This window comes from Hemitrygon akajei, chromosome 17 (assembly GCF_048418815.1).
Source record: "Hemitrygon akajei chromosome 17, sHemAka1.3, whole genome shotgun sequence".
Taxonomy (NCBI): Eukaryota; Metazoa; Chordata; class Chondrichthyes; order Myliobatiformes; family Dasyatidae; genus Hemitrygon; species Hemitrygon akajei.
The window spans coordinates 88,831,587-88,856,476 of NC_133140.1; the positions used below are offsets into that span (position 1 = coordinate 88,831,587).

Sequence of the window (24,890 nt, forward strand, 5' to 3'; positions counted from 1 at the left end):
AAAGTAGAGATGCTGCTGGGCTTTCTTTGCTATGGAGCTGGTGTTGAGGGACCAGGTGAGATTCACCGCCAGATGAACACCAAGAAATTTGGTGCTCTTAACAATCTCTACCAAGGAGCCATCGATGTTCAGCGGGGAGTGGTCGCTCCGTGCCCTCCTGAAGTCAACAACCATCTCTTTTGTTTTGTTCACATTCAGAAACAGGTTGTTGGCTTTGCACCAGTCTGTTAGCCACTGCACCTCCTCTCTGTAAGCTGACTCGTCATTCTTGCTGATGAGACCCGCCATGTTCGTGTCAAAGGCGAACTTGATGATCTGGTTCGAACTGTGTGTTGCAGCACAGTCATGGGTCTCATGGGTCTCAGTCAAGAAAATATATAAACTGAGATAAAAAGGTTTGGACTTTATTCCTTAGGATGCAGAAAATTGAGAGATTTGATAGAGGTATACAGTGACTGCAACCAGGGGTCATGGGTTGAGGGTGAAAGGTGAAAAGTTTAAGGGGAACATAAGGGGAATCATCTTCACTCAGAGGGTTGTGAAAGAGTGGAATGAGCTACCAGCACAAGTGGTGCATGCAAGCTCGATTACAATGTTAAAGAGAAGTTTGGATAGGTACATGAATGGCAGGGGAATGGAGGGCTCTGGTACCAGTGCAGGTCAATAGGAGTAGGCAGTTTAAATGGTTCAGCATGGACAACATGGTCAAAGGGCCTGTTTCTATGCTGTAATTCTCTATGATTTGAGAAGGCCATGGGCTTACATCTTTTATTGCAATCCCTAATTCGATACTGATTAAGGATTAACTTTATTTGTTACAGGTACATCAAAGCAGACAGTGAAATGTGTCGTTTGTGTCAATGGCCAACACAGTCCGAGTAGGCAGTTTAAGTGCTTCAGCATGACTACATGGACCAAAAGGCCTGTTTCTGCACTGTACTTTTCTATGACTCTATGTGCTGGAGGAGGCGCAAAGTGTCAACACACATCAGGCGTCAGCATAGCATACCCACAGTTTACTAACCCTAATCCATATGTCTTTGGAATGTGGGTGGCACCGGAACACCCGGAGGAAACCCACACGGTCATGGGGAGGACGCACAAACTCCTTATAGACAGCAGTGGGAATTGAATCCTGATCACTGGCACTGTAAAGCTTTACACTGTAATGATACTCTCCCATCCACTACCACCAACCTCTACCTCCTACCCAAGGTCCACAAACCTGCCTGTCCAGGTAGACCCATTGTTTCTGCATGTTCCTGCTCCACTGAACTTGTATCTACATACCCTCAACCCATGACCCCTGTAATTGTAATCAAAAGAATATTACTCAATATTTCATGAAGAACAAGGATGAAAAATTAAGCTTGTATCCTTCCTGGGAGCAAGTTTTTGCTGCCAGTTTGTACCATATGGCTTCTAGACTCGTTATCAAGCTTTTCGATTTGGACCCTCTGAGGACCCCAGGTACTTGCATTTAATTGACTACTACTTCCATTGCGTTCTATGCGCCACACTTTCTGCCATGAGATGTCCCTATCGCAGTCACTTTTACAACTCTGGGAATTTCTTGCCACGAGCAGCTGTGGAGGCCAAGTCATTGGGTTAGGGTTAGGGGTGCTGGCTGAGTCTACAACGCTTTTGTAGCCCCAAGGTTTTAGATGAATGAGGGGGAATCTCATTGAAATCTTCAATTAGGGTATCACGTTTAGTGTCCTTCACACTTTTTGTTTCCTGTCTGCAAACCAATTTTCTATCCATGTCAGTACCCTACCCCCAATACCATGTGCTCTAATTTTGCCCACTAATCTCCTATATGGGACCTTATCAAAGGCTTTCTGAAAGTCCAGGTACACTACATCCACTGGCTCTCCCTTGTCCATTTTCATAGTTACATCCTCAAAAAATTCCAGAAGATTAGTCAAGCATGATTTCCCCTTCATAAATCCATCTAGTACTACTATCCAAATGTGCTGCTGCTTCATCTTTTATAATTGACTCCAGCATCTTCCCCACCACTGATGTCAGGCTAATTGGTCTATAATTCCCTGTTTTCTCTCTTCCCTCCTTTCTTAAAAAGTGGGATAACATCAGCTACCTTCCAATCCTCAGGAACTAATCCTGAATCTATAGAACATTGGAAAATGATTACCAATGTGTCCACGATTTCTAGAGCCACCTCCTTAAGTACCCTGGGATGCAGACCGTCAGGCCCTGGGGATTTATCAGCCTTCAGTCCCATCAGTCTACCCAACACCATTTTCTGTCTAAAGTGAATTTTCTTCAGTTCCTCCGTTACCCTAGGTCCTCTGGCCACTTTTACATCTGGGAGATTGTCTGTGTCTTCCCTAGTGAAGACAGATCCAAAGTACCTGTTGAACTCGTCTGCCATTTCCTTGTTCCCCATAATAAATTCACCCATTTCTGCCTTCAAGGGCCCAACTTTGGTCTTAACTAATTTTTTCCTCTTCACATACCTAAAGAAGCTTTTACTATCCTCCTTTATATTCTTGGCTGGCTTACCTTCATACCTCATCTTTTCTCCCCGTATTGCCTTTTTAGTTATCTTCTGTTGCTCTTTAAAAGTTTCCCAATCCTCTGGCTTCCCTTGTCAGCCACAGTCGCCTCCTACTCCCCTTAGAATCTTTCTTCCTCTTTGGAATGAACTGATCCTGCACCTTCTGTATAATTCCCAGAAATTCCTGCCATTGTTGTTCCACTGTCATCCCTGCTAGGGTGTCCTTCCAGTCAACTTTGGCTAGTTCCTGCCTCATGGCTCCATAGTCCCCTTTGTTCAACTGTAATACTGACACTTCGGATTTTCCCTTCTCCCTCTCAAATTGTAGATTAAAACTTATCATATTATGGTCACTACCTCCTAATGGCTCCTTTACCTCGAGTTCCCTTATCAAATCCAGTTCATTACTTAACACTAGATCCAGAATTGCCTTCTTCCTGGTAGGCTCCAGTACAAGCTGCTCTAAGAATCCATCTCGGAGGCACTCCACAAACTCCCTTTCTTGGGGTCCAGTATTACAGAAATCCCCCATTACAACCGTAGCATTACCTTTGCAACATGCTAATTTTAACTCTTGATTCAACTTGCACCCTATATCCAGGCTACTATTTGGGGCCCTGTAGATAACTCCCATTAGGGTCTTTTTGCCCTTACAATTTCTCAGTTCTATCCATACTGACTCTACATCTCCTAATTCTATGTCACCCCTTGCAAGGGACTGAATTTCATTCCTCACCAACAGAGCCACCCCACCCCCTCTGCCCACCTGTCTGTCCTCTTGATAGGATGTATACCCTTGAATATTCATTTCCCAGCCCTGGTCCTCTTGCAGCCATGTCTCTGTTATTCCTACAACATCATACTTGCCAATTTCCAACTGAGCCTCAAGCTCATCCACTTTATTTCTTAAACTTCATGCATTCATATATAATACTTTTAATCCATTACTCCCTTTGCTTCTCACATCGATCCCTATTGCACTTGGCCATACTCTCCGATCCCTTCCTGAGCTTTCTGTCCCTTTAATTCTGTTGTCTTTCTTAACTTTTCTTACTCTCTCTTTCCCTTTAACTCCATCCTTATATTTCCAGTTTGTCTCTTTCTCTCCCCCCCCCCCCCCCACTTATTAGTTTAAACACACCCGTGTAGCAGTGGCAAACCTGCCTGCCAGAATGCTGGTCCTCCTTCATCCTCTTGTTTCTCTCTGTACTTGGTATTCATAGAATGCCTTGTGATTTTCCTTAATCTTGAATGAGTTAAACTGACATTTTTATATGAATGGACGACTCACCTGACCTCTCCCTCTTGTGTAATGCTAATGGTTCTGCAGATGCACCAGTCAGTGTCACACATCACCCAGAAATGGAAAGTATTGCACAATTTGACATCATTGACAAATCAGTCAGCTGTGCATGAATGATAGAGTCATCTAGTGTAGAACACTACAGCGCATAAAAGTTCTTAAGCCCATTTGGTCTATACCAAACTTTTAATTTTCCTCATCTCTTCAAACTGCACCTACATGCCCCTCCTATCTATGTACCTATTCAAATTTCTTTTAACAATTGAATCTGAACTCACATCCATCACTTGTGCTGGCTAGCACGAGAGGGCATAGTTTTAAGGTACCTGGAGGTAGGTACAGAGGAGATGTCAGTTTTTTACACAGAGAGTGGTGAGTGTGTGGAATGGGCTACCTGCAGCGGAAACGATAGGGTCTTTTAAGAGACACCTGGATGGCTACATGGAGCTTAGAAAAATAGAGGGCTATGGGTAAAGCCTAGGTAGTTCTAAGGTAGGGACACGTTTGGCTGATTTGAATGCATTTCTATGTTACATTGACTGTTCTATATATTATAAATTACTATGATTGCACATTTAGATGGAGACGTAACGTAAAGATTTTTACTCATGTATGTGAAGAATGTAAGAAATAAAGTCAATTCAATTCATTTCAAATATAGGCTTAGCATGTGAAACTTGTGCTTGTTCTTTGCTGCACAAATAGTCAATTCTGGGTGAATCTTGAGATAAGCGCACACAGATTTCCCCTTCAACCGAAATAAGACAATTTCTGTCCTTGCTCTTTATGCTTGTTAAACAAGAAAAAGCTTGCTCACATATGTAAGAAGTAGAAAATTGCAGCAAGATGTTCATTGCTTTCCTGTGAATGGTAGGATACTCTTCTTTCACAGAAATTCAGAACTTGTCCAGGGGCAGGTCAGTAACTCTCATCTTGAATGCACAATCACAATGTACCTCACAAAGTTCTACCCTTTCTCTCAAAGTCAGTTTGTCAGGCTGAACAGAAGATTCAGCTTTGGGCCTGTACACACTGGAATTTAGAAGAATGCGTTGGGATCTCATTGAAACCTACCGAATATTGAAAGGACTAGAAAGAGTGGATGTGGAGAGGATGTGGGGGTATCCAGAACTAGAGGGAACAGCCTCAAAATTGAGGGGCGACCCTTTAGAACATAGGTAAGGAAAAGTTCTGTTAGTCAGAGAGTAGTGAATCTGTGGAATGCTCTGCCACAGACTGCGGTGGAGGACAAGTTCATATGTATATTTAAAGTGGAAGTTGATCATTTCCTGATTGGTCAGGCCCTCAAAGGATATGGTAAGAATGCAGGTGTATGAGGTTGGGTGGGATCCAGGGTCAGCCATGATGGAATCGCGGAGCAGACTTGATGGGCTGAATGGCCTAATTCTGCTCCTATGACTGATTGTCTAAGATTCAGAAAAAGGGTCCCTCACCCAGCCATGCACTTGTGTTGAACGAGAGGAAAAATACTGTTCAATTTTGTCATGCAGTTCTTCCAGGTGGTTTTCAATAAAACACGAGACTTTTACTGATGTCCTTCCTCATTCTCAAGCCCAAGCAACAGTGGAAATATTTCAAGATTCCTTTTGCAACATGATTTTTCCAAAGATTCAGTTTCCTTTTAAAACCAAGAATCTTTGTCACTTGAAGTCAAAACATTTTCTCCATGGCCTTGCAGAGACTTGTTCAACTGGTTCATATGATGAAAAATTAATGCTAATTAAGCTAGCTTCTGCAGCCATTCTTCATCTTCAAAGCACTCAGCAAAATCTGGCCTACTATTTTCTTGAAAGTGCTCCTACAATTCACCCTTCAGCTCAAACACTCTGCTGAGAACGCTAACTCTTCTAAGCCGCAAGAGACTGGTGTGCTCTTTTGTCCAGGTTTTCACACAGTTTTTCTTAAACATTATCGAGTGAACTTGTCTTTGTTTAATGAAGTTAACCATTTTCATAGCATCATCCAAACCTTTTTTCATTTCATCTCCAGGTGTTTTTGATGTCAGCACCTCTCTGAAGAAAGCAGGGTATTGTGACAATGTCCGGACTTTTTTTTTACAAGAGAAACAAACCTCTGATAAAGCCAACCATTGATGGAGCACCATCAGTACAGATGCCAACACTGTTCCTCCAAGTCAGACCTTTTGTTTCCAGATATGAAGACAAAGCATTGAATATATCTCGGTTTTTGCTTGTTTCGGGCAGCTCTTTACAACAGGAAAACATTTTCTTGAATTTCTCCATCATTTACTATTCTTAGAAATGCTACCACATGACAGTTATTGGTTAAATCTGTTGATGCATCAACCTAGATAGAGAAGCTGTTGTTTTTCAGTGTCTCACACAAACCTCTTCAGTATCACGTGAAATGTTATCAATATGTCGACTTATCGTACTGTTTGAGAGTGAAATCTTTTCAATTTTTAGTACTGCATCTTGTCCTAGCATTTTACCCACTATAATTTTACATGCTGGCATTATTAGTTTCTCACCAACTGTGTGACCTTTCCTTTTCTTTTCTGGGTAATAAGTTCTGCTACTAAATAACTTGCTTCCTGAGTCTTTTTACTGACTGTGGCTTTATTAACAAAAGCTTTACTCTGTTTTGAAATTCCAATAGCCTTTTAAAATAATCAGCACTTTTACATGTAATATGGCTGTGATTTGTAGTTAAATGTCTTTTTCAATTTTGCCGGAGCCATTACAACATTTGTAAGTTGTTACCCACAGACTAAGCACAATGGAATAAGACAAATCGGATCACCAATCCATGTAAAATCCATTGATAAATAGCTTTCATTGTGAAGACAGACTTATTTTGTGTCTTTTGTTGTACTAGTGTTGTGAAATGACTCAGTTGATTGTAATTCTTCACCGTTAACCTTATCAATCTTGTCTGTAGGCCTCTTCCATCTCACGCCTCCTCTTCAAAATCACCACATTGGGCTGACTTTAGAATGAAAATTTCCCTCCAATTTTATACTACTCTGGTAGAGTTTTTCTCCTCCCATAAGTCAGTTGGCAGTGTGTAAGGGGAAGCTGGGGAAGGAGAGGCTGAAGTCACAGCCCAAGTTGGGCGAATCTATTTAGTGCTTGGAAAACACACTTCACACTCCTTGTCAGCCTACTGTCCTCCCCTCTGTGCAATACACTGCTCACCAATTATCAACGGCCTCCCCTATCTCGCGTCAAAATTTAAGAATGGACTCAACCAAATAAACATGGCCCTACTGCATACTGCTATACTGGACTGAGAATACCCCCTAACGAGAATGCTAATAGGGTCTGTGAGCACTGGCATCGAGCATTGTGCGAAGTTCAAAAAACAAATGTTTTTTTAATCACAATCTCTTGCGGAACCCCAGTTGAGAAGCCCTGGTCTGTAATATAATCCCAATAATGTGGTAATCTCTTTCTTACTCTGCAGTCCCACCTATAAAGCCTCACTAAACGAGCTTGCCAGTCTGAGCATTGCCGTGAAATTTTCCCTGACTAGTAATGCCACCCTTCCCCCTCTATTACATCTCAAATAATGGAACCCTGAAACAACGAGCTGCCAGTACTGCCTCTCCTGCAACCAAGTCTGACTAATGGCTACAGTGTCATAATTGCACATGCTGATCTGTACCCCGAGCTCGTTTGTCTTGTCTACAATACTCTTTACATTGAGTCTCAGAACTTAGACTATTAGTCCCACCATGCTCAATCTTTCAATTCCTGACAATGTATGTAGGTGTAACAACATCTTTCTCACACCCACTGCTCTGGCACTCTGGTCTGCATCCCTCCTGCAACTCTGTTATAAACCCCCTCCCCCACCCCCACCGTGCAACACTATCACGGAACTTCCTCTTCCAGCTCGGGTGTAAACCATCCCACCTGTACAGATCCCATCTTTCCTGGAAGAGAGCCTAATGATGCAGAAATCTAAAGAGCTCCATCCTATACCATCTCTCATCTCCTTAGCCATGTGTTAAACTTTGTTTTCCTAGTCTGACCTCAGGTGATCTGAAATGTAACTACTTACCCGCTCCCCCATGTGGTTATCTCTTTCCAAGGGTAGTGCTCCTTCGCCCTTCCCTAGCCATTGGGTTCATTTCTGTCCTTGTTGATGAGCACGCCCATTGTGTATCATTAGTTGGGACAAGATTTCTGCCACCACTCTGACTACCTTGAACTTACATCTTGAGCTGTTGCTGACTCAGCTAAAATAAACTAGCCTAGCACAGAGTGAAATCACCATCTATCTAATTTGACTAGTCCATCAATTGCTTCACTGGCCCGAGGTCCAGTTGAAGGGTGAAATTTTCAATGCTGCTTTGAAGGTTGAGAGTGAAAGTGAACAGTTTTTTATTCTCTCTGTGCCAGGAAAGAGAGAGAGAAAGGGAGAGAGAAAGAGATCGTGAAAGGGAGCGAGACAGACATCGAGAGCAGCGCGAGAGGGAAAGGGAAAGAGAAAGAGAACGAGGAAACAGGATACGGGAACGAGAGCGGGACAGGGAGCGTGAACGTGACAAAGAACGGCAGCGAAGAAAAGAAGAGTGGGAGCGAGAACGAGCGAAGCGAGAAGAAAAAGAGAGAGCACAAAAGGACAGAGAACGAGAGAAAGAGAAACCAAAGCAGAGATCCCCACCTCCAACAAGGTAAGCATATTCCATGGAAAGTTTGTCAGCGACTCCAAGTAGCCTTTCTTAGGGCAGTCTTTTGACCCTAATATTCATCAGTAATGCCAGTGGTGCATGTGTATCCCTGCTTAATCCATCAACCTTTCTGATACATGTGGCTTAAGTGTCTGTAATAGAGATTACCCCATTCATGGAGTCTGCAAACTCTGGTATTCAGTTGGGAGAGGAATTGTAAACAATGGACTGTGTTTGCTATCCAGTGGGTATATTTAGAAGATGCGCGCAGATGGATTTGACTCATTTGCATTCATCAGTAACTTGCAGAAGAAACCAAGCTTGAATAGTGACTTAGACTCTTCTCAGGCTTCCAGCTGGATATAAGCTGGAAGCCAGAGAAGAGCTTATTTGTCATATACATCGGGAAAGTTCTAGATCCATTTTGAATAGTGAGTTTGAAAACTCACTGTGTAAGCCTATACATGAGATAAGTCACTAAAGTATCAGTGAGAATGAGAGCTTGCTGTTCCTGCTGCATACCATGTCACACATTCAGTTGTGGACACCTCTTGATTTGCCTTACCTGTGCAGTTAACCCCATATATTAGTCTCACCCTGAGCACAGTCTCTGGTTTGACAGTATTTTGCATAGAGGGTTGAGAGGAAGCATCTTGCACCTGGAAACTGATTATACAATAGTAAATCATAGTATTTGAAGGAAACAGCAGTATCTGGCTCTTATGTAGAATTTGTTGCAAGTTAATTAGTTGATTTACAGAGGCAATGTGTAGTGAGAAGCTGTTGATAGGGCAAAATTGAAGTCAATAGGATGAGTTGCAGTGTAAACAGCGAACAAATTGAAAAGGGTGAGTACAGGACTGAAGGTGTTATATTTGAATGCGCGCAGTATACAGAATAAGGTAGATGAACTAGTTTAGTTGCAGTTTGGCAGGTATGATGTTGTAGGCATCACAGAATCATGGCTAAAAGAAGATTACAGCTGGGAGTTTAATATCAAGGATACACATTGTATTGGAAGAATAGCCAGGAAGGCAGAGGGATGTGTTTCTCTTTTAGTAAATCAAATGATTAGAAAGGGGTGACAAAGGGTTGGAAGGTGTTGAATCATTGTGGATGGAGCTAAGGAACTGCAAAGGGTGAAAAGACCTTGCTGGGAGACATATACAGACCCCCAAACAGTAGTAAGGATGTGGTCTATAAATTACAAAGGGAGTTAGAAAATGCATGGTAAAAGGGCAGTGTTACAATAGTCATGGGGGATTTCAATATGCAGGTAGATTGGGAAAATCAGGTCGGTGCTAGATTCCAGGAGAGGCAATTTCTAGAGAATAAGAATCAGAATCAGATTTAATATCACCAGCATGATTGGGAATTTCTAGAGTGCCTACAAGATGACTTTTCAGAGCAGCTCGTGGTTGAGCCTACTAGATGATCAGCTGTTCTGGATTGGGTGTTGTGTAATGAACCAGAATTGATTAGAGAGCTTAATATAAAAGAAGCCTTCAGGGTAAGTGATCATAATATGATCTAATTCACCCTGAAATTTGAAAAGAGGCTAAAATCAGATGTATTACAATGAGGAGGAAAAGACTTACAGTAGAGCTGAGGAGCACGTTTTGCGTACCAATGGTGGGTTGAAGGAGCAGTCAGAGGAGGTGTGTTTGACCTGTCTCCTTCTCTTCCTGTTGTTACCATTGGGCGGGTGGTACAGGAGTCTTGGGTTCACGCCCCTAGGTTTGGGAGTAGTTGTTGCCCTGCAGTCATCAAGCTCCTAGAGTAGATTCACTCGCCGCTGCGCTGAACTGATTGGACAGTCGTGGGCTGCAGCCACTGGGCTCCTGAGCCAACTGTGCTCATCTCTGTACTGAACTGGCTCCGTGGCTGTAGACTCACTTTCAGGGACTCTGCGGTTTATGTTCCGTGTATTGTTTACTCAATTTGTTCTTTGTTTTGTACAGTGGGTGTTTGTTGGTCTTTATTGTGTGAAGAAGTTTGTGGATTCAATTCTTTTTTTTTGTCTTGTGGCTGCCTGCAAGTAGAAACAATAATAATAAGTTTACTTTGAATTTTGGTAGAGGTAGGAACCATCTTTGGACTGGGGAAGAAACCCAAGCGATCATGGGGAGAATGTCTAAACTTAGACAGTGCTACAATCAAACTCTTGACAACCCAAGTTGTAATAGTGTCAGGCTAACTGTCATGGTACTATGGCGCTAGGGTGGTGTATGGTATGTTCATCTTCATTAGTTGGAGGATTGAGTTCAAGAGCCAGAACAGGTAATGCTGCAGCTATATAAAGCTCTGGCTAGTCCAGACTTGGGATATCCAAGCAGATATCCAAATTAATATACTTCCTGTGCTCCTTGATGCGGGTTTCCACCATGCATCCCGCTAGGCTGATATACGCTGCTCCACATTCACGGGGCTTGGCTGCTGTTTGCTGGATTCTATGTGAATGCGAAGCAGTGTATGTCATCGGATGGGATGCACAGTGGAAACCACATCAAGAAGCACAGGAGGTGTATCAGTTTGGGTTACCTGGAGAAATTGATGGTGCAGAAAACTGCATTCGCCATGGCCATTGGGTTGACTTCGATGGCACAAGACTACTGGCTTTCAGGACTGCCTGGTGAAGAAAGCCATTGAAATAGAATTAGAGGAAAAATTTTTTTAAAGAGATAAAGAATTGGAATTTGATTGTAAATGAGGTGGGAGACCAGAAATCGGATTGTTTGAGGACTAACCAATCGAGAGGGACAGACTGCAGGGGTATAAATACAACTGGACTAGACATGCCCACACATCATCCCTGATAAAGATGGCAAAGTTTGTCATTGAAACAACAGTTATAATTGACACTTGTACCGGGCTGGAAGCTCAAGAAGAGTTTATTCGTAATTTATTAGAGTTTGTCGAAAACATGGGCCAAGTACCCGTGCCAACATCTCCAGAAGACACTTAATAATGTGCTTACACAGCTGTTACTGTGGGAAAATAATGTTTATGTTCTGGAATGTAACATTTTGGAATAGATGGAAGATTGGTTGGCAAACAAGACATGGAGAGTATATATAAATGATTTATCGTAGGGATTAGTGCTGGGCATCAGTGACTTAGATGAAGGCACTGAGTTTGGTAGATATGCTAATGACACTAAGGTATGCAGGAAAGGACTTGTGAAGAAAATAAAAAGAAGGTACTGTGGAAGTCGAATCTGGATAAAATCACTCAGAGACCGTATAAGTACAAACTCTTTATTCAAAGCACCTGGGGCTTACTCAGTTAGTCGCTCAAACAGGAACAGTCTGTCTGTGACTGTTCCTGCCCAATCCACCAAACTAACTCTCAATTCCCCTTGCAACACAGATATATTTGTTCAGATACCTCTCACAGAAGACAGGCTGGAGTCAAAGTTATCCACCTCGTGACAGCCCCAAAAGACAAATTACAGAATAGGCATAATGGACAGAACATACAGAAACAGGCTGGAGTGGTCCTATCTCTGCGACCGAGTGAACAAGGAGATAAGCATCCTGAAACCTTAGCTAGCTACCTTCAAAAAGAAATATGGATCATCAGCGGTTTCTTTCAGAAAAACAGGCTGCTATTGTTTAACGAAGTGTTAACCCTTTCACATACTTTATCAGTACAGATATATAGGTTAAGAGAATGGGTAAAGATCTGGTTAATGATGATGATGATGTTATGGACGGAATGGGAGGTGAGAACCTCAATAAAATCACTGTCACTAAAAAGATAGTGATGAACCTAAAGGTAGATAAATCCCCTGGTCCTGATGGGATGTATCCCAGGGTGCAGAGGGAATTGGTGGAGGTTATTGTAGACGCGTTGGTAATCATTTACCAAAACTCCCTAGACGCTGGGCAGGTCCTGGTGGATTGGAAGACAGCAAATGTCACGTCACTTTTTTTAAAAGGATGTAGGCAAAAGACAGGCAACCATAGACCGGTTAGCTTAACATCTGTAGTCAGGAAAATGCTTGAAGCTGTCATTAAGGAAGAAATAGCGAAACATTTAGAAAGAACTGGCTCCATTAGACAGATGCAACATGGATTCAGAAAGGGCAGGTCCTGTTTGACAAACTTACTGGAGTTCTTTGAGTGCATAATGAGTGCAGTGGGTAGAGGGGAATAGGTGGATGTCGTATACAGGCAGTCCCTAGGTTATGAACGAGTTCCGTTCCTGAGTCCGTCTTTAAGTCGGATTTGTACGTAAGTCGGAACAGGTACATCTGGTATTATTTAGCGTCAGTTAGTCAAATGTTTTTCTTGGTATATATTTTACCTTTCTATGCATATAAAACACTTCAGGAACGTATATATTTCAATAATTAAACCACTGCGTTGCTTAGTAATAATTGTAGCTTTCATCGGTGCAGGGCCTTTCACATACTCCATTATTCTCACTTTATCCTTTAGAATTGTTCTGATCGTTGACCGACTGTAGCCTAACGCTTTTCCAATGGCCGATAGCGTTCCACCTCTTTCCGATCGCTTTATTATTTCCACTTTATTTTCAATCATGATCGTTTTCATCAACGGAACAGAAACACTGCGGATTCAGCAACAGCCGTGGGCAGTGGGTCCTGAGCTCCCTCGGGTCCTAAAGTCCATCCGCTCTGAGACAGGTTAAATGGAACAAGTGGGGGCGGTGCTGACTGGAAAAGGAGGGGTCAGGGTGAATCTTGCTAAGAAATATTTAAGCCAAGTACAAAGTTACACACTCAACACAGTGTTAACGGCAACTTTTTAAAAAATATAATAGACCTTTTTAATATAATAAACTTTAAGGCAGGCCGTTCGTAAGTACAAGTTGTTCGTAAGTTGGACGTTCGTAACTGGGGGACTGTCTGTACTTGGATTTCCAGAAGGCGTTCGATAAATTGCCATACAAGAGACTTATAAATAAGATATGGATGCATGGAGTCGGAGGAAGTGTATTGGCATGGATAGTGGATTGGTTAACTTATAGAAGGCAGAGAGTTGGTATAAATGGGTTTTTCTCCTGTTGGCAGTGAGTGGCGAATGGGGTGTTGGGCCCGCAGATGTGTACCAATTACATTGATGATTTGGAAGAGGGGACTGAGTGTAGCGTAGCAAAATTTGCTGATGACACTAAACTGATTAGAAAAGCAAATTATACAGCGGATGTAGAGAGTCTGCAGAGGAATATAGGTAGGTTAAGTGAGGGGGCCAAGGTCTGGCAGATGGAATACAACGTTGGTAAATGCAAGATCATCCACTTTGGGAGCAGTAATAGAAGAGCAGATTATTATTTAAATGGTGAAAGATTGCAACATGCTGTTGTGTTAGAGGGACTTGGGAGTGCTTGTGCATGGATCGCAAAAACTGGCTTGCAGGTACAACAGGTTATTAAGAAGGCAAACAGAATGTTGGCCTTCATTGCTAGAGGGATTGAATTCAAGAGCAGGGAGGTCATGCTGCAACTATACAGGGTACTGGTGAGGCCGCAGCTGGAGTACTGTGTGCAGTTCTGGTCTCCGTACTAGAGGAAGGATATACCGGCTTTGGAGGCAGTGCAGATGAAGTTCACGAGGTTGATTCCAGAGATGAAGGGGTTAACCTATGAGGAGAGATTGAGTTGCCTAGGACTATACTCCCTGGAATTCAGAAGAATGAGAGGGGATTTTATAGAAACATACAGAATTTTGAAAGGGATAGATAAGATCGAAGTAGGAAAGTTGTTTCCATTGGTAGGTGAGACTAGAACTAGGGGCTTCAAGATTCAGGGGGGAAGATTTAGGATGGAGATGAGGAGAAACTGTTTTTCCCAGAGAGTGGTGAATCTGTGGAATTCTCTGCCCAGGGAAGCAGTTGAGGCTTCTTCACTAAATATATTTAAGAAACAGTTAGATAGGTTTTTACATAGATGGGGAATTAAGGGTTATGGGGAAAAGGCAGGTAGATGGAGCTGAGTTTACAGACAAATCAGCCATGATCTTATTTAAGGATGACCTGCTATTCTGAGGCTGTTCTTAGACTCACCCATTATAGGAAATATCCTCTCCAAATCCACTCTATCTAGAGTTTTAAATATTCAGTTTGTTTCAGTGAGAACCCGCTCATTCTTCTAAGCTCCAGTGAGTGCAGGCCCAGGACCATCAAATGCTTCTCGTACGTTAATCCTTCCATTTCCAGAATCATTCTTACGAGCCTCCTCTGGACTTCCTCCAATGCCAGCACATCTTTAGTTAGATTAAGGGGCCCAAAGCTGTTCACAATACTAGTTCTGGTTCAGGAGCCTGATGGTTGAGGAGTAATAACTGTTCCTGAACCTGAGGCTCCTGTACCTCCTTCCTGGTGATAGCAGCAAGAAGAAGGCAGGGCTTCAGCAGCTTTTCACCATGGTGAAGAAGTTTGCCTGCTGTCAGAGTATTCCTTTTGTTCTGTCCATTCTTTCCTTGCCTATCCTGCAGCTTATTTTCTATTTTCCAAAAAACTTTAACCTCTGTGTCTCTTTTCACGGCTATTGCCTGATCTGCTGAGTGTCTCCAACATTTTTTGTTGTTATTTGAAATTTCCAACAACTGCAATTTTTGATTTTTCTTAGTCTGACACAGTTTGTTCTAGTCTCCCCCATCACAATCTTGGGTTAATCCTGTCCCAGTGACAGAAGAGCCTCCAAGTTGTGTGCATGTGACAAGGAGCAGTGTTTATAATCCTCAGCATTGACTTCAGGCCAACAAAGTCCCATCACAGTCATAATCAACCCTTCTGACTATGCTTGCTGTACTCTCTCAGCATAAGAATAATGCTTATCCAAGTTGTACCCAAGAACTGTCCCTGAGAAGGTGATGGCGAGCTAAGGCCATTGTAGATACATCCACAATGCTATTGTAAAGTTAATTCCAGGATTTATACCCAATGATGATGAAGGGATGGAGATGTATTTCAAGTCAGGATGATGTGTGGCTTGGTGGTGTTCCTGTGCCTTTGCTACCCTTGACCTCTACCAGCTAGGACATGGCTTTGGAATGTGCTGTGTGAGGAGTCTTGCTGAGGTATGCACTCCGTCCTGAAGTATGTACTAATCCCTGCAATTGTGCGCTGGTGGTTTAGTAAGGTCAGATGGTATTGAGTTGGATTGTGTTTTGTGAATAGGATATATCTGAGCAGTTTCCACATTGTCAGGTAGGTGTCAGTCTTTACCTGTACAGGAACAACTTCACTGGAGGTTCAGTTTAATATCAGAGAATGTACAGTCGGCCCTCCTTATCCATGAGGGATTGATTCCGGGACCCCTCGCAGATACCAAAATTCGTGGATGCTCAAGTCCCTTATTCAACCTGTCTCAATGCAGTGGTTCTTAGGACCCAGCGGAACCCCAGACCTTATTTAACCTTTCTCATTGCGGTGGACATTAGGACCCAGCGGCAGAGATCTGAATCTGCAGTGTTTCTGTTCACGAAAATAATCACGATCACAATTGAAAATAAAGGTAAATGATCAAATGGATAATTCGGTAATAAATCTCGTGTTTAAAAAAAAAAAAAAAATTATTCCTAACTTGTAAATATCTAAAAAAAATGTGCGTTAGATATATCATATTTATCCATTAGCTGCATAAAAGACATTAAACAGTTCTCTAAATACAAATCTAATAGGCCTTATCCAGAATTGATGGTTTAAAAAAAATATTTAAAATATTACTAGAGAGAACAAAGTTATTCAAATCAAAAAATTTGCGAAACTGAAACCAAATTTTAATGTATGTCTAACAATGGGACTAAAATCTTGTCTACCAATCCTAGAAAACAAAAAAGGAAGAGGATCTCCCAGTAAGGAAGCCAAAGAAAACCTCCTTACCGAGCTCTCCTCCAAGTCCAACCATGAAGGACAATCTTGATTATCTATACCGTAAATCCAAAAAGTAATATAACGAATATTAACGCAGTGGTTTAATTATTGGGTTTTTGATCCTCCACATCAACCCGGCACGGTGGAGAGCGCACTTGGGAGCGATCTGTCCTGAGTCCCGAGAACTTCCGTTCCCGAGCCCGGCACTGAAACATACGTTCTTAAGTGTTTTATATGCATAGAAAGGTAAAATATATACTGTATACTAAGGTAAACGTTTGACTAACTGACACTAAATAATACCAGATGTACCTGTTCCGACATACTTAGTAAGAGAACTTCAGATTTTTTTCGATCCCAATGCATGATAGCCCACACACATCCTCCCATATACTTTAAATCATCTCTAGATTACTTATAATACCTAATACAATATAAATGCTATGTAAAATGGTTGTTATACTGCATTCTTTAGGGAATAATGACAAGAGAAAAAGTCTGTACATGCTTGAACAACAAGTGCTGGAAGAGCACTTCCGGGTTTTCGCAATTCGCAGTTGGCTGAATTTGCGCATGCGGAATCCGCGGATAAGGAGGGCCAACTGTATATAGTATACTACCTGAAATTCTCGCCCTTCACAGACATCCACGAAACAGGAGAAAAACTCTAAAGAATGAATGATAGAAAACGGTAGAACCCCAAGTATCCCGCCCCAGCACAAGCAGCAGCCAAAGCTCCAACCCTCCCCCATCCACTTCCTTCAACAAAAGCACCACCGAAAGCTGCTGAAGACCATGATCTGAAGTCCATCAAAATAAACAGTCTCCATTCGAACACTTTGACATTCCTCCAGCTCTCTCTCACTAATGAGGGAGAGGTATTGCTCCTGCCAGACAGAGGGGAGGAGCAGCTACTCTGACAGACAGGCCTTAAGTTGCACAGGTAGCTATTGTCTGGTCATTTGATTCCAAGCAGTTGGTTAATTGATCATTACAGAACGTCTCTGCTGCTTCCAGCTCCCTCCCTTTTCCCGTTCCCAACCGTGATTTCCCTCTCCCTGTTCCATTGCCACTTTGTCTGCAATAGGATTCAAAAGATTCAAAAAAATTCACAGTACATTTATTGTCAAAGTATGTATGTAGATAAACCCCGAGATTTATCTTCCCCACAGACAGCCACAAAACAAAATAACTATGGAACCTGCTCAAAGAAAACATCAACCCCTCCCCCCACGCACAAAAGAACAATTAGCAACAAGAAAGAATGAGCGAAAACACATAAAACACAAAATTAAGAGTTCACATTCAGTTCACTATCTGCAGACTACCCCAATTCAGTCACCCAAAATAGCAACAGAAAAGGGAACAACCAGAAACTACAGTCCAATCCACAAACTGCAGACCCAGAACTTCAGTACCATCCTCTGGCAAAAGCAACTGAGAGGCTGGTAGATGACGCTGAACTCTTCCTTGCCTTCCTCACTCAGCTCTATGTTTTCGATCTTTGATGCCTTAATTGGCGAGATTGGTGAAATATGGAGTTGATCATGGGATCGTGGGCCATCTGTAAGCTTCTTGGCCTCAAGGCTGCTCAACTTCTGGAACCTTCTCAGAGATAGCAAAGCGTCAGATCACTCAGTTGGCCCAAAAACACACCATCAAACTGTAGATCACAGGCTCCAACAGTACCAGAATCACATTTGAAAGATAAAGATGATGTGAAAGAAACAGTTTGGTGGACCATCTGGTGGATGTTGCCCGAGGTAGCATTGTTCGCTGATGTAAACTTCTTCCGGAAGACCATAGACACCCATATCAGAATTAGGTTTATCATCACTCACGTGTCATGAAATTAGTTTTGTGGCATCAGTACAGTGCAGTGTATAAAATTGCTACTGTACTGTGTAAAAGTCTTGTGTGGCCTAGTTATATATATGTGCCTAAGCCTTTTGCACAATACTGTACAATCCAGCCATTTCACCACCTGAGCTGGAAAGAATCAAAATTATTAAATTGGCTTATTATCACAGTTATCAAGGTACAGTGGCATGCTGTCCAAACAGACCATTTCATCACATTAATTTATTGAGGTATTGCAAGGGAAAGCAATAACAATTCAAAATAAAATGTTACAGTTCCAGCAAAAATGCAGTAAGGTGACAGGACAATGATGAGGTTCAGTTCAGTTTCAGTTTATTGTCATTTAGAAACCACAAATGCAATGCAGTTAAAAAATGAGACAACGTTCCTCCAGAATGATATCACAAAAGCACATGACAAAACAGACTACACCAGAAAATCCACATAACGTTTGGCAATCCCCAATCCAGAGTCTGGAGAGGCTGCCGCGTATTAATATCGAGCTACCGTCTTAGCGCGTTCCCGCAAAGGAGCTCCAAACCCACCAGGCAAAACAAGACCAAAAACTAAAGCTATAAGACCTGCACAAAACCACATAGTTACAATATATAGTTACAACAATGCAAACAATAGCATAATTGATAAAAAAAAACAGACCATGGGCACAGTAAAAATAGTCCAAAGATGTTAAAAGACTATAAGTTCGAAAGAAACCGCCACACAGTTTCCACAAGTTAAGTCCTCAGGGTCCCGATAGACTCATCATCTCACGCAGGCGGCAGAAGGGAATACCCCCACTATGGACTTCCATGGCGCCGCCAGACTCAGCCTTGCAGACACAGCACACAATGAAAGCTCAGTCGAACCCAGCCTCGCAGACACAGCACACAGTGAAAGCGCCCCGACCGCAGCAGACTCCAAGTCCGTCAAGCCTCCGACCATCTCCTCTGGCACAGCTTCTCCGAGCACCATCCTCTGCCGAGCATATTAAGACGCCCCCGCCAACGGCAACGTGACCCCGAGGACTGGGGGCCTGTTCTTCTCAGCAGAGACCCGGACTTCACAGCAGCAGCAGCAGCAGCAACAAAGAGGGCCTTCCTGGAGATTTCCAGATGTTCCTCCGTGCTTCCACGTCCGTTTTTCATCAGATTAGGATTGCGCACGGCACCCTGCTTAACAAATAACAGATATCAGCTCCAGAGTGGCTGCTGCAAGCTGCGTCGCGAGCTGATCTTGGCAGGTATGACCTTCTTGGCTTGGTAGACCATGAGATCAAGAGTCCATCTTATCGTACTAGTCAACCATTAATATTCCTATTACAGTGGAATACAAGCTGTCCTTGAGCCTGATGGTACATGATTTCAGGCTGTTGTATCTTCTGCGTGATGGAGGTGGCATCTTTGTTTACATTAGCTGTTTTACCAAGGCACCAACAAGTGTGGTGAGCAACAAAGTCAGTAGAGGGGAAGCTGAGCTATGTCATAGAAACATCAGCCTAGAATGTTTTCAAAAGTGTGTCTGTAAAACTTGCTGAGGGACATGCCAAATATCTTTGCCTTTTGAGGATGGAGAGGTGCCAGTGAATGTTCATTGCCAAGGCATCTAGTTGTACTAGGACAGACTATTGGTGAAGCTGAAGCTGTTAACCCCCTAGACCTCAACACTGTTGATATTCTGTCCTCACTCAAAAGGCTCTCCCTTTTTCTTAAGCTGGGCAAATAGGTAAATTCCAGTCCAGGTGTAGTTTGTAGCTGAAGGTGGTTTCATTGTTCACCAATGCATTACAGCACACAAGGAGCCAAGTAAAAAGACAGTACTTCTTGGCATTCTCCCAAAAGATAAGATTAAAATATTGATTAAAATTCCTTCAACTCGTAACAAAGTTGTTCTAACTAATAGTGACTAAATGAAATGCATAAACAATGGCTTACCTGATGTTGAAGGTCAATTGCTTAGCAACACAATAATAAGTAATGAGCAACAGCTGTACACTTACAAATATGTAGTGAGGTGTACTAGCTAGAAATAAAATAGCAAACCAAATCAGGACATAACAGTTAATGTAGACAGGCACATGTGCACCACCCTCTGTTCTGAATTCAATGACCAGCTCTTTTGTTGACATTGGAGGGAAATTTGTTGTCATGACACCAGAACAACACACAAAATACTGCAGGAACTAGGCAGGTCAGGTAGAACCTATAGTACCAATAAAAAGTATTCACCCCCCCCACACTGCAAGTTTTCATGTTGTTTTACAACATTAAATCAGAGTGGAATTAATTTGATTTTATTTGAGTCAAAGTGAAAACAAATTTCTACAAAGCAAACATGAGGAAATCTGCAGATGCTGGAAATTCAAGCAACACACACAAAATGCTGGTGGAACGCAGCAGGCCAGGCAGCATCTATAGGAAGAGGCATTGTCGATGTTTCGGCCCGAAACATTTTGTGTGTGTTACACAAATTTCTACAAATTGGTCTAAATGTATTACAATTATTAAACACAAAATGATAGCTAAATTTCTCCCCCCCCCCTTCCCCCCTTCAAGTCAGTATTGAGTAGATGCACCACTGACAGCAATTACTGCCTTGAATCTGTGTGGATGGGTCTCTTATCAGCTTTGCACACCCAGACACTGCAGTCTTTCCCCATTCTTTACAAAACTCTGTAGATTGCATGGGGATTGTGAGAAAACAACTCTTTTCAAGTCCAGCCACAAATGCTCTATTGGATTGAGGTGTTGACTCTGACCTGGCCACTCCAGGATATTAACTTTGTTGTTTTTAAGCCATTCTTGTGTAGCTTTGGTTTTCTGCTTGGGGTCATTGTCTTGGTGGGAAAACAAATCATCTCCTAAGTCGCAGTTGTCTTGCAGACTGCATCAGGTTTTCCTTCAGGATTTCCCCGTATTTTGCTGCATTCATTTTACCCTCTACCTTCACAAGCCTTCCAGGGCCTGCTGCAGTGAAGCATCCCCACAGCATGATGCAACCACCACCATGCTTCATGGTAGGGAGGGTGTGTTTTTGATGATATGCAGTATTTGGCGTACGCCAAACATAGTGTTTAGTCTGACGGCCAAAAAACTCAATCTTGGTTTCATCAGGCCATAGAATCTACTTCCAGCTGACTTCAGAATCTGCCACATGCCTTCTGGCAAACCCTAGCCAAGATTTCATGTTAGTTTTTTTCCCCAATAGTCGCTTTCTCTTTACCACTTTCCTATAAAGCTGTGACTGGTGAAGCACTTGGGCAACAGTTGCCATACACAAAGTCTCCCATCTCAGCCACTGAAGCTTGTAACTCCACCAAAGATGTCATTGGTCCCTTGGTGGCCTCACTCACTAGTCCCCTTCTCAGTTTTTAAGAATGGCCTGTTACAGGCAGATTTACAGCTGTGGCATATTCTTTCCATTTCTTAATGATTGACAAAGGATATTCAATGACTTGGAAATTTTCTTGTATCCATCTTGTGATTTTCAATAACCCTTTTTTGAATGAATACTTGTGCAATCAATTATTTTGTATTTTATATTTGTAATTAATTTAGGTCACTTTGTAGGGATTTGTTTTCACTTTATGGGCACTGCATTCAAATGAATAAACAGTTGACATTTCCCGCTGAGGCCTTTCTTTCAGGACTGAGAGGAATGGGGAAGATGCCAGAATAAACAGTTTGAGGAAGGGGGGAGAGGAGGAGGCTAGTAGGAATTTGATAGGGAAGAGTGGACCATGGGAGAAAGGGAAGGAGGAGGGGCTACAGGGGAGAGTAATAGGCAGGTGAGAAGAGGTAAAAGGTTAGAGTGGTGAATAGTGGAAGGGTGGTGGATTTATTTTCCAGAAGGAGAAATCGATAATCATGCCAAAAGGGTTGCAGGCTACCCAGATGGAATATGTTTAGTCGCTTTATAACAGGTTTCACCACTGTAGAGGATGCCGCACCTGGAGCACCAGAGTGGCGGGACAGACTGTATAGGCTGAATAATAAAATACATGCAGGATTAATGAAAATTAAAATGGCAAGTGTTGGAAATTTGGAAAATAGCTGAAAATATTATTGGGAAATGTTGGGGACATTGAGCTGCAGAGATGGAGCTGTGCTCAGCAGTCATGCTGTAGGAATGCTGGTGTAGATTTAACAACAGAGGAGGCTGCTCCAAGATCATCCCTATTCTCGGTGATGGCAGGGTCCAGTACGCAAGTGTTAAAGACAAGACCAAAGCGTTCACAATTATATTGAGTCACTAATCTATCTGAGCATCCCCATCATCGCAAAAGAACCTAGTAACATGGTGTCATGACAACAAACTTTCTTTCCATATCAACGATGACCTTGTCATTGACAGCAGGAAATGGAGGAAATGCACATGCTGTTGTTTACATCAGCAGTGCTGATGTTGAGATCGGATTCAAAACATTGACCATTTCTTTATTCCTTCTGCAAGTTTGGTGTAGTTTGACTGAGAGAACAGTCACCCTGATTTAAAATTCTTTCCAGAACTGTATCTTCATCAAGTGTCATTTTTGCCATTTAAAAATGCATGTGAAATGTTATTACAGGATAAAAGCTGGGAATAGAAGAAGCTATCTATCCCTTCAGACTGCCTCTGATTTTCATCAAGGTCATCTCCATTTCCCTTATTTCCTTATCCCTTTCATCCCAAAACCTCCAGAAATCTAATGATCCCTATTGTAAATCAACTCAAATTGAGAGCCTGCCCAGCCCTGCAGAGAAGAGCTTCAAAGATCTGCCATTTATCCCATTAATGACCAAGCCAGTTGGCTTGAGTGGTTGAGAAGATGTTGGTGTCGATTGTTAAGGATGAGATCTCATACTTGAAGGCACATGATAAAATAGGCCAAAGTCAGCATGGCTTCCTCAAGGGAAAATCTTGCCCGACAAATCGTTCAAGAAATTACAAGAAAATACACAAAATAAAATCGGTGGATGGTATTACTAGAAAAGTTACAGCTTTGGCTGATTGGTAGGAGGCAAAGAGTGGGAATAAAGGAAGCCTTTCCTGGTTTGCTGCCAGTGACTAATGGTATTCTGCAGGAGTTGGTGTTGGTTCTTTTCATGTTATATGTCAATAATTTGGATGAAAAAATCGATAGCATTGTGGCCAAGTTTGCGGACGATACAAAGATAGGTGGAGAAGGGCAGATAGCATTGAGGAAACGGAGTCTGCGGAAGGACTTAGGAGAATGGGCAAAGAAGTGGCAGATGGAATACAGCGTCGGGAAGTATATGGTCATGTACTTTAGTAGAAGGAATAAAATCATAAACTATCTTTTAAATGGGCAGAAAATTCAAAAATTTAAGGTGCAGAGGGACTTGGGACTTGTACAGGATTCCCTAAAGGTTAACTTGCCTGTTGAAACAGTGGTGAGGAAGGCAAATGCAATGTTAGTATTCATTTCAAGAGGACTAGAATATAAAAACAGATGTTTGCTGCTTTATATGGCTGCACTTGTAGTATTGTGAGCAGTTTAGGGCTCCATATCTAAAAGGATATGCTGACATTTGATAGGGTTCACAAGAATGCTTCTGGGAATGAAAGGGTTGCCATATGAAGACCAATTGATGGCTCTGGACCTGTACTCCCTGGAATTGAAACCTATTGAATATTGAATGGCCTAGATGGAGTGGATGTGGAGAGGACGTTTCCTATAGTGGGGGAGTCTAGGATCAAGTGGCACAACCTCAGAATAGAGAGAGGTCCATTTAGAACATAGATGACGAATTTCTTCAGCCAGAGGCTGATGAATTTGTGGAATTCGTTGCCATAGGCGGCTATGAAGTCCAAGTAATTGGGTGTATTTAAGGTACAAGTTGATAGGTTCTTGGTTAGCCTGGCCATGAAGGGTTATGGGGAGAAGGCAGGAGAATAAGGTTGAGAGGGAAAATGGATCAGCCATGATGAACGGGCTGAATGGCCTAATTACCTTTAAGGTCTTATGGTCAACACCGACCCATGCGGAACACCAGTAGTCACTGGCAGCCAAACTGAAAAGGCCCCCTTTACTCCCACTGTTTGTCTCATGCCAATCAGCCAAACTTCCATCTATGCTGGTAAATAGCAATTTTGTGCCAAAATATTTATCTACATACACTCCCCTCCCACATTGTGCTCCATTTTTCTATCATCCCTGTGACTTTCTAAAGTTTTATTAAATGTCTGCTTCTGTCACTACCCCTTGCTCCCTCCCCCTCTATATTTTTCTCTAATCACTTTAAAATTATGCCCTCTCATAATAGTCATTTCCATCCTCGGAAGGGTTTCACCCTGAAATGCCGACAATATTCTTTTCCATAGATGCTGCCTGGCCTGCTGAGTTCCTCCTGCATTTTGTGTGTGTTGCTTGGATTTCCAGTATCTGCAGACTTTCTCTTGTTCCCAAGAACTCTTTGTTCCTCCATACTGTCAAGAATCCTGCCATTATACCTGCATTCTTTTCATTTTTTAGAATCTTTTTATTAATACATAGTCTTCAACAACTATAGAATAATACAAAACTTCAACAAATTAATATGTATACAATTAATAGAGCTGAAGAAAAAAAACTAAACATAATACGAAAAAAAAATTATATATAGAAAAAAGAAGGGGGAAAAAGAAACCCATCTAACTTTAAAAAAACCCCCATTAACTACAAAAAAACCCATTAGGAATCAACCCCCGGAAGCAATACGTTTAACC

The 24,890-nt window shown here is 42.2% G+C and overlaps 1 protein-coding gene across 2 annotated transcripts in view; it reads left to right on the plus strand.

Annotated features, from left to right (window-relative positions):
* The window catches only part of zc3h18 (zinc finger CCCH-type containing 18), a 293,021-nt gene that overhangs the window by 89,023 nt on the left and 179,108 nt on the right, over nt 1-24,890 (plus strand). For both annotated transcript variants that reach the window (XM_073070500.1, XM_073070499.1), the window contains exon 9: nt 8,213-8,487. In XM_073070500.1, coding sequence (XP_072926601.1) covers nt 8,213-8,487 — 275 coding nt within the window. The remainder of the gene's footprint in view (nt 1-8,212; nt 8,488-24,890) is intronic.